The following is a 10,590-nucleotide window of genomic DNA, read 5'->3' on the forward strand; positions in this document are numbered from 1 at the left end:
GTTTAGGTTTGTTTATGTTTTGTTTTATTTTGACTGCACAGTTTCAATAATTACTTCTGAAACATTCTTATTCTTTGTGAACTATCTCCTCTCTGTAGTGAAATTCCTCATAGTTCTGGTAGTTTGGCTTTATTTCCAGTTCCTTTGGAAAGTCATATTTATTATTCATTAAAGATTCATGGTACACTGACTTTATGTTGGTCATTCACCTAGGAGCTTGGAATATATTAGTGAACAAAGCAATGAATGGTCTCTGCTTTCCTGAAAGTTTTATCTTAGTAAGGGGAACCAAACAATATACAATAAAAGAAATAAATAAGGATTAAAATATATTTGAACTGTGTGAAGCAATTTAAACACTCAATTAGGTAATAGAGTAGGTCCTGCAGGAATATAGTTAAGTTCCTGGAAGAATTCACTGAAAAGGTACATTTCAACAAAAACTTAAGGGAAAGCATTTCAGCGTGCAGGAAATGTGAGTAGAAAAGACCATAGAGAAGGAGTGGGTAATATTCAAACAACAACAACAACAACAAAAAGCAAGGGACGAAAGCAAGGAGGTCAGACTAGCTGCAGGAAGCAGAGGTGGGAAAAAGCAATAGAATAGGACAAGATTTCAAAGGGGCTAGGTCATTTTCTCAACTTGATACTTAACCTTGTAAATATTTCTGCTTTAATTCTCAATGAATCTTAAAGACCTAAAATATAGATCTTCACACTTACCCAACAGGTTAGAGTGGATGGTAGAAAGAGGCTTATGCCCAGCATATAGTTGTCACTCAGTATTTGGTAAAGATGATTTTTATAATTCCATAATATTGATAATTGTAAGATGGTATGGAAGTAATCAGAAGTTGAGGACGGGTGCCTGGCAGGCTTGGTTAGTTAAGCATCTGCCTTCGGCTCAGGTCATGATCTCAGGGTCCTGGGATTGAGCCCCATGTCAGGCTTTCAGCTCATTGGGAAGTCTGCTTCTTTCTCTCACTCTCCCTCTCCTCTTTCTCTCTCTCTCTCTCTTTCTCTCACATTAAAAAAAAAAAACTTTAAAAAATAAAAAAATAATAAATTAAATAAAATATAAATTTTTATCTGAAATGTTCCCAGTGCTTCTCCAGGTTTGTAAGAATTACATCAGAGAAAGGTGATTAATTTTAATTGTGGATTTCATGACATCAAGAGAATGGGCAAGTCATAATCCCTAGAGTTTGTATCCCAAAGGTTGTACTACAGATATAAGCATATGTCCATCAGTCCCAGCCAGGAGAGGCCCTACATGTGCCGTCAGCAGGTTTGTTTTAAGATTCTAGAGACAGATGGGTATTAACTTCAGGGTATATTTTTTATATTTTATAATTAGTTATAAATATAGTTATATTTTATAACTTCTATAAAACAACATGGGAAGTGGAAATTTATCCTTTAGATATAGACAGTTCTTGAGAAATATTTAGTCACTGCAAGAGTATATCTAAACATGCAAGGAAGGGAAAGTGCATTTATTCACACAGTTTTGTGTTAGAGGGGCTCGCTCAGATGAACAAGGAGTACCTGTGGTGGGAGAATAGAAGAAATGTGAAATCTGGGGATGTGCATTGTCTTGTTTCTATAATTTACTGAATAAATAGGCAAGGTAGAATAGAGAAGATTTAAATAAAATGAGAATAGCAGAGTTGGAACAGACTCTATTGTGAAAAAAATTGAAAGGGACCAGCTTTAATTAAGATTATAAAACAGGAAACACATGTGTCTAAACAAAAATTACAACAAAATGTGAGAAAAACAGGTAAGAAGATTACAGCTCTTATGTTTCTTGGATTCAGTGATACAGGATATTTTTACCAACAATTTAATAATAGCATTTGGGATACCAGGAGGATCACATTAAATGTAACGTTGGTTTAAAATAACTTCTTTTTTTTAAAAAGATTTTTTTTATATATTTTTGACAGACAGAGATCACAAGTAGGCAGAGAGGCAGACAGAGAGAGGGGAGGAAGCAGGCTCCCTGCTGAGCACAGAGCCCCTGTGGGGCTCGATCCCAGGACCCTAAGATCATGACCTGAGTCGAAGGCAGAGGCTTTAACCCATGGAGCCACCCAGGTGCCCCGTATTTTTTTTTTTTTAAAGATTTTATTTATTAGGACATCAGTCAGAGTCTGATGTGGAGGAATGGACACATGGCTAGGATTCCAATCAGGGCTCTAGTCACAGATGTGTAGACTGATCCTTATTTACATGTCTTAGGAAAAGTCAAGATTTCTCCAGCTTCTGTTTTGTCATCTCTAGAATAAAGACGTAGACATTATTATATTTATCATCTATTCTAATTTTATTATTCATCAAGCAATGCAGAAGGATTGACAGGAGCCCAGCAGTTAAGAGAATTACTCTGGAAAAACTAATTAAGATTTATTTTGGATATCAGATTTACTGAGTCAGAAGGAAAAAGATTAAAGTGTTATATGAAACGAAAAGTAAAGGCAAAAATATAAATTGTTAGGGGTGTTTATTCTTATTTTTTTTTAAATTTAAGTTCAATTAGCCAACATATAGTCCATCAGTTTTTGGTGTAGTGTTCAACAATTCATTAGTTGCTTAATACCCGGTGCTCATCAGATCACTTGCCCTCCTTAATGGCCATCACCCAGTTACCCCATCTCCCCACCTCCCTCCCTTCTACAACCCTCAGTTTGTTTCCTGGAGTCCAGAGTCTCTCATGGTTTCTCTCTCTCTCTGTCTCTGATTTCTTCACATTCAGTTTTCATTCCCTTCCCTATGGTCCTCTGTGCTATTCCTTATATTCTACATATGAGTGAAGCTAATTGTCTTTCTCTGCTTGACTTATTTCATTTAGCATAATACCCTCCAGTTCCATCCATATCAAAGCAAATGGTCAGTACTCATCCTTTCTGATTGCTGAGTAATATTCCATTGTATATATAAACCACATCTTATGGTTTACATATATTATATATATATATATATATATATAATCATCAGCTGATATGGACATCTCAGCTCCTTCCATAGTTTGACTATTGTGGACATCAATACTATAAACATTGGGGTACATGTGTCCCTTCTTCTCATTACCTGGTGTAAGGTGGTATCTCATTGTGGTTTTGATTTGTATTTTCATGATGGCAAGTGCTATGGAGCATTTTTTCATGTGTCTGCTAGCCATTTGTGTATCTTCTTTGGAGAAGTGTCTGTTCATGTCTTCTGCCCATTTCTTGACTGAATTATTTTTTTTTGGGGGGGGTGTTGAGTTTGAGAAGTGTTTTATAAATCTTGGATACCAGCCTTTTATGTGTTATGCCATTTGCAAATATCTTCTCCAATTCTGCAAGTTCCCTTTTAGTTTTGTTGACAGTTTCCTTTGCTGTGCAGAAGCTTTTTATCTTGATGAAGGCCCAGTAGTTTATCTTTGCTTTTGTTTCCCTTGCCTTTGGAGACGTGTCTTGCAAGAAGTTCCTGCGGTCAAGGTCAAAGAGGGTGTTTATTCATGTCACAGTATGAGCCTATGACAAAAAATTAATTTTTTTGGAAATTTTTCATTTTTGTACTGTTTTTAGGACCAGCAGAATCAATCATCATATTATGCTAGCCATACCATTTATGAATTTATAATGTTCAAGGACAGTTAAATGTGTTATAAGAAGATTTCATTTAAAATAACCACAAATCCTTTTATCTCATATTCTTCTTTGTAAATATTAAACATTACAGTTGAGAACTTACAAATTTTTAAGTCAGTAATTGTATTGCTTTTTTACCTAAAGAAAATTTTTAAAATGATTTTCATGTTTTAAAATCTTAGACATTGGGGGCACCTGGGTGGCTCAGTGGGTTAGGCCTCTGCCTTCAGCTCAGGTCATGATCTCAGGGTCCTGGGATTGAGCCCCGCATGGGGCTCTCTGCTCAGTGGGGAGCTTGCTTCCCCCTCTCTCTCTGCCTGCCTCTCTGCCCACTTGTGATCTCTCTCTCTCTCTGTCAAATAAATAAATAAAATCTTTAAAAAAAAATAAAACCTTAGACATTTAGCATACCTTGCATAATAAACACATAGCACAGAGAAACTGTGAAAAGATATTTTGCTTCCTTTTCTACTCTTGCTAAGGGGTAGCTAAGCAAACTTCTCATATCCTCACTCTCCTTAATAATTTTGTTTTCAGAACCAATTCAGATTCTGACAAGCAGAAACCATCATGTTACTGTCAGAGAGAAATAAAAGTGGGGCTACATTCACCCTCCTGGGCTTCTCAGATTATCCAGAGCTGCAAGTCCCCCTCTTCTTGATTTTTCTGACTATCTATAGTGTCACTGTTGTAGGGAATATTGGGATGATAGTCATAATCAAGATTAACCCCAAACTCCACACCCCCATGTACTTCTTCCCCAGCCACCTCTCATTTGTGGATTTCTGCTACTCCTCCATCATTGCTCCCAAGGCCCTGGAAAACCTGACTGTAGAAGACAGAACCATTTCATTTCCAGGATGTGTAGTACAATTCTTTTTCTTTTGTACCTTTGTGGTAACTGAATCCTTTTTATTAGCTGTGATGGCCTATGATCGCTTTGTGGCCATTTGCAACCCTCTGCTCTACACAGTTGCCATGACTGGGAAAATCTGTGCCATGCTGGTGGTCGGATCATATACATGGGGAGTAGCATGTTCCTTGATACTCACATGCTCTGCTATCAAATTATCTTTTCAGGGTTTCAACACAATCAATCACTTCTTCTGTGAGTTCTCTGCATTGCTCTCCGTGTCTTACTCTGATACTTATATCAACCAGTTGCTGCTTTTCATTTTTGCCACCTTCAATGAGGTCAGCACACTGCTCATCATTCTCTTGTCTTATGTATTTATCATTGTCACCATCCTCAAGATGCGTTCGGCCAGTGGTCGCCGCAAAGCCTTCTCCACCTGTGCCTCCCACCTGACCGCCATCACCATCTTCCACGGGACCATCCTCTTCCTCTACTGTGTGCCTAACTCCAAGAACTCCAGACACACAGTCAAAGTGGCATCCTTGTTTTATACCGTGGTGATCCCCATGTTGAATCCCCCGATCTACAGTCTGAGAAATAAGGATGTCAAGGGTACAGTTGGCAAGTTAATGGGCACTAAAGTCTTTTCTTCTTGAGCATATGATTTTAGTAGCATTTATCCCTGAGATATAAATACAGTGTGCCCATAAAGGTTGATTGTAAAGGTAACTTTAAAATTAATGAAGAGTTAAGGTACAATGGGAAGGATGTGGATTTTGATTCAAAGAGACTACCCTTGTCTCTTGCTCACTGGAAAGAAAAAAAAAAAACACCAACAACAGTCTCTCTCAACTTTGGTTTTTAATTTACACAATTGTAACATAATCTAGCTCTTAATCTGATTGTGAAGACCAGAAGATAATATAGATACCATGTGGAATACTTTATGTGATCTCAATAAAGATTCATTTCATTGCCCTTTCCTTTTTTTTTTTAAAGATTTTACTTTTTTATTTGACAGACAGAGATTACAAGTAGGCAGAGAAGCAGGGAGAGAGAGAGAGAGAGGAGGAAGCAGGCTCCCAGCTGAGCAGAGAACCTGATGCGGGGCTCCATCCCAGGATCCTGAGATCATGACCTGAGCCGAAGGTAGAGGCTTTAACCCACTGAGCCAACCAGGCGCCCCTCATTGCCCTTTCTTATAACATACCTGCAGTACACTTGGCTCTCAATAAACATGTGAATTTATCTCATAAAAATCCAAGTAGCAGTTAAAATGAGACACAGTCTCCATCTTCAAGGAATGCAAAATCCAGTGTTGACTGTAAGGCAGTGAAGAAGGAGGCCATGGTGTTTGAAAGAAAGAAAAGTACAAGTCCATTTCGGGGTTTTAGAGTAATGCCTTCAAAAAATAGCTTTTGTCTGATCTTGGCTTTGGATGACAGGATGGACAGAGTTTTAGGGTGTGAGTAGTAGGTGGAAAAGACACCCAGAAAAATACCTCAAACTCAGGGAATTATCAGATGAATCCATCTTAGGAAAATCCATGTAAGATAACGAAAATTTGAAAAATGATTATCTGTAACTAATTACATCCATGGAGTTCTTGAAATGTGTGATTATATGCAAGAATACAAACACAGGCTGTGGTTTGTACCCCGTTGGGTTAGGAGGCATTCTACAGCCAGTAAAGGAGCAGAGCTAGGGGAAATCCTTGTGCTCATTCTGTTTAATGGCATCTGGCATCCAGCAGGGAGATGCTGTCCCATCATGGTCAGAAGCTCTGCTCTTCCTTACATGGTCATATTGGTGCCACAGATCAAAAAGCAGCATATGGCCTCATTTTATCTGTGACTTTTGGGTGTGACTTTGGGCAAGTTAAAACAGTCTGGGCCTCAGTGACCTTATTGTAAATGGGCATAACTATACTGATCTCACTTACTTTTATAAACAAAATGTGCAAATAGTTGTATTCAGAACAGTACCTAAGACATAGAAAATGTTCAGTGCATGTGAGCATTTATTACTATTCTCAGTAAAGGAGGCTTGTTATTCCCACCCATTTCTGGCATTTGGCAGAATTCTGGTTTGACTTCAGACCACACGCATTCCAAGAAAGAGCTTTTGAGTATAGCACAGGCAAAGTTTCTAAGGCCTGTTCATATATTTCATGACTACAGCATGATGCCCAGTTCTCAGAGCAATGCTTAGATCCAGCATGCATTTCTCTGCAATTTATCATGAACTCTGGAAGGAACCTTACTGAATTATAATATGGGATATTACAAGCTGGGATAGCCTTTCTCCTTGTTAATACTTCATAGAGGTCATTAGTTGTTTGTCAGGATAGTACGGTTTTCTTGATATCTGATTTATATGCTATAGATATCATTAATTACTTTGGGGACCTTAAGGAACATGAGTCCCAGAGATACATACACACAAAAGCATAAACCTTCCCATGATAGCATCTTCAGAAAGGGAGGAAGCAATATTTACACAAAGATTAGTAGCACTCCACTAAATGATATTTTCTGGAAGCTGGAAGATTTTTCTTTCTTTTCTTTTTCTCATAAGATAAGTTATTATAGCCATGTATATGAGAATGAGGAACTGTAGAGGAGGACACTAGTATTAAACATATTTTAAAAAACCTGTGTTAGACAGTGGACTCTGAGGAACTAACTGAGGGTTTTGGAGGGGAGTGGGGTGGGAGGTTGAGTGAGCCTGGTGGTGGGTATTGTGGAGGGCATGTATTGCATGGAGCACTGGGTGTGCTGCATAAACAATGAATTCTGGAACACTGAGAAGAAATTAAATAAAATTTTTTAAAAAAATGTGTTTTGCTCTTTCTTAATTAGAGAGTATTTTAAGAAATGCCATGTTTGGATTATTCCCTTATGAAAACATTTTTTTTTCTTTGTGTATTGAGAAACAGTCTCAATGAGGAGTGGAAACAGTCTAATCTGCACGACCAAGTACCTTGTAACAGGTGCTAGAATAAGAGGGAAAAGGGTATAAGCAAGTAGGGAAGAATGTCTGGCCCCCTCCTTTCTTTTTTCCCTCGCTCACACTGACTCCATGGAATCTGGCAAAGACTGCATGGAGATACCCCTTACAGTCACTCTGATGCTGAGAATAGCAGGAAGGGGTCCTCCGGACTGTTTGTGGAGGGACACAGAAGTAGGGACCACCTCTGAAGCAGAAAGGAAAGGAATTATTTCATTCTTGGGCACCACACTTAGCAATGTCCTTCCACAGCAGGTGTCCTAGCCTTGGAACTATGGACCTTTTGAGCCACATACTATTTTTGTGTTTGCATGTGTTCTTGGTATGTGTGTGAAGGGAGGCGGGGTTTGGGGCTGCCTTGGGCATCTTAGCATGGCCAGCAGCAAGCCTGGTCTCTAGCCACTAGATGTCACTAGCACTCCTTTCTATAGTCAAAACGAATAATGTCTTCAGAGAGCCAAATGTCCCAGAGGGATCAAAATCGCTTCTGGTTAAGAGGCACTTCTCTATAAATAGTAATCAACTGCCTGATTTTTTCACTTTTAGTCTTGAAAATGAGTGGGGTTTTCAAAATTATATGCTATGTTGAACTGAGAAAGAGACAACTGACTTCTGTCGGCTATTGAAGAGAGAAAACCATATTATCAGAATAATTATTTGTTTTCAAACTGGGATTTCTTAAGGCACATATGCTTTACCTCTTTGAAATCGTTTGAAAAAAAATGATTTTAAATTTCAAACCTTTTTTGAAAAAAAAAAAAAAAAAGAAGAAGAAATGCCTGACTTCATTGAATTTTAGTGTAGACTCTGTTTGCTCCAGGAATAATCAATGTGTCTCCATGTCGTGAATTAAGGCAAGTTTCTACATTTTTTTTTCAAGTGATTAGAATAAAATATTTAGGTTTCATGGATTTCATGAGCGATAAATACTCAAAACAACTTATGTATACATGTATATAATGTTCTATCTGTGCCATCTGGCTTACTGTTCTTGTTTTTTTTTTTTTTTTAAAGGATCAGCCCTTCCTTTTTTTTTTTTTTTTTTAAGATTTTATTTATTTAATTGACAGACAGAGATCACAAGTAGACAGAGAGGCAGGCAGAGAGAGAGAGAGGGAAGCAGGCTCCCAGCCGAGCAGAGAGCCCGATGCGGGGCCCGATCCCAGGATGCTGGGGTCATGCCCTGAGCCAAAGACAGAGGCTTTAAACCACTGAGCCATCCAGGCACCCCTGGTTTACTATTTTCTAACTTGCCATTTTATCATAGCTATTTGTCAGGTCATTAAATGTTCTTCAAAAATATCCCCTTAATATGCATAGTTTTGCATAATATATAGGTACCATAGCTTTGACCATTTCCCTCTTGTTTGACACTTTCTTTATGAGTTTTACTATCACAAATAATGTTGCAATGCACCACCAAACATTTAATACTTTCATGGTACATCTCTGATTAGTTCTTCAAATAGATTTAAAGCAGTGAACGTATTTGTCAGAGGTCATTATAAGACTTCAGAGTCATAGTTATAAGAAGTTTGAAACCAGGGCCAATTCCCTGAAAAATGGCTGGCATTGAATAGCATAATTAACAAAATCACTATGTTAATTTTACAGAAAAAATGCCTGTAGGACCATAAAAGCTACTTCTCCATTTAAAACATAGTGATAAAAAAATGAACACTTGTGAATTAACAATCTTAAATACATAGACTTTTTATTATTTCTGTGGAAAACAGAGAATTCTGTGTATTTTAAAAAATTATTTCCTGAGATCTCAATATTCCCAGTACTCATTAAACATTCTGCCAGGAAAGAAGGCTTTGAGTTTCATAAAACAATATGGCTATTAAATAATGTTTGATGTCTTTCCAATGATTCAATTTCAAGCTCTCAATTGTGTAGGCCTCGTTTAAGGAGTCATATAAACTGTTCAGGATGTGAATGTTTTTGTGTAATCTGTGAATTAAACTGGTGTCTTGTGCATCTTTGCCACAATCCCTGCAGGAAAGCAATGTCCTATTTCTTCACTGAAAACATTACCTATCATATTTGTTATCATATTTTTTTTAGAAGACAGTCAAAAATTGAATTTGGGATCATATAATGGAGAGTAACTATTAATATTTTCTCTAACCTTGATAAAGTGGAAACATGGAGAAGGAAAACTGCACCAATGTGACAGAGTTCATCCTTCTTGGATTAACAGATGCCCCTGAGCTGAAAGTCTTCCTCTTCCTGCTGTTCCTTCTCATCTATGGAGTCACGGTTTTGGGAAATCTAGGCGTGATTGCCGTGATTCAGGTCAGCTCTCAGCTTCACACTCCCATGTACTTTTTCCTCAGCCACTTGTCCTTTGTGGATTTTTGCTACTTCACGATCATCGTGCCAAAGATGCTGTCCAATATCTTATACAGGGACAAAGCCATCTCCTTCCTGGGATGCACGGTGCAATTCTATTTGTTTTGTACCTGTGCAATCACTGAGGTCTTCCTGCTGGTTGTGATGGCCTATGACCACTTTGTGGCCATCTGTAACCCACTGCTGTACATGGTCACCATGTCCCAGGATCTCTGTATGGAGCTGGTGTCTTTCTGCTATCTTTCTGGGATGGTGTGTTCTCTGATCCACTTGTGTTTAGTTCTTGAGATCCCATCCTATAGATCAAATGTGATTAACCACTTCTTTTGTGATCTACCCCCTCTCTTATCACTTGCTTGCTCTGATGTCTCTGTCAATGAACTGCTGCTGTACATCCTGGCCACCTTCAATGAGATCACCACCATCGTGATCATCCTCATTTCCTACTCACTTATTCTCATCACCATCCTGAGGATGCGCTCTGCAGAGGGAAGGCACAAAGCCTTTTCCACCTGTGCCTCCCACCTCACAGCCATCCTTGTCTTCCATGGAACTATTCTTTTCATTTATTGCCGGCCCAGTTCTGGCAACAGTGTGGATACTGACAAGGTGGCTACTGTGTTCTACACCATAGTGATTCCCATGCTGAACCCCCTCATCTACAGCTTGAGGAACAAGGATGTAAAAGAAGCTCTCAGAAAAGTGGTGAGCTCCAAAATATTTTCCTAG

At 38.4% G+C, this 10,590-nt stretch overlaps 2 protein-coding genes across 2 annotated transcripts; both read left to right on the forward strand.

Annotated features, from left to right (window-relative positions):
• Positions 1-4,208: 4,208 nt before the first annotated feature.
• LOC125078900 (olfactory receptor 5D18) lies at positions 4,209-5,150 on the forward strand. Its single transcript, XM_047692145.1, has one exon. The coding sequence runs from the start codon at positions 4,209-4,211 to the stop codon at positions 5,148-5,150; it is 942 nt and encodes a 313-aa protein (XP_047548101.1).
• A 4,504-nt stretch (positions 5,151-9,654) lies between these two features.
• Positions 9,655-10,590, forward strand: LOC125078901 (olfactory receptor 5L1-like). Its single transcript, XM_047692146.1, has one exon. The coding sequence runs from the start codon at positions 9,655-9,657 to the stop codon at positions 10,588-10,590; it is 936 nt and encodes a 311-aa protein (XP_047548102.1).

Source organism: Lutra lutra, chromosome 10 (genome assembly GCF_902655055.1).
Source record: "Lutra lutra chromosome 10, mLutLut1.2, whole genome shotgun sequence".
In the NCBI taxonomy this organism is placed as follows: Eukaryota; Metazoa; Chordata; class Mammalia; order Carnivora; family Mustelidae; genus Lutra; species Lutra lutra.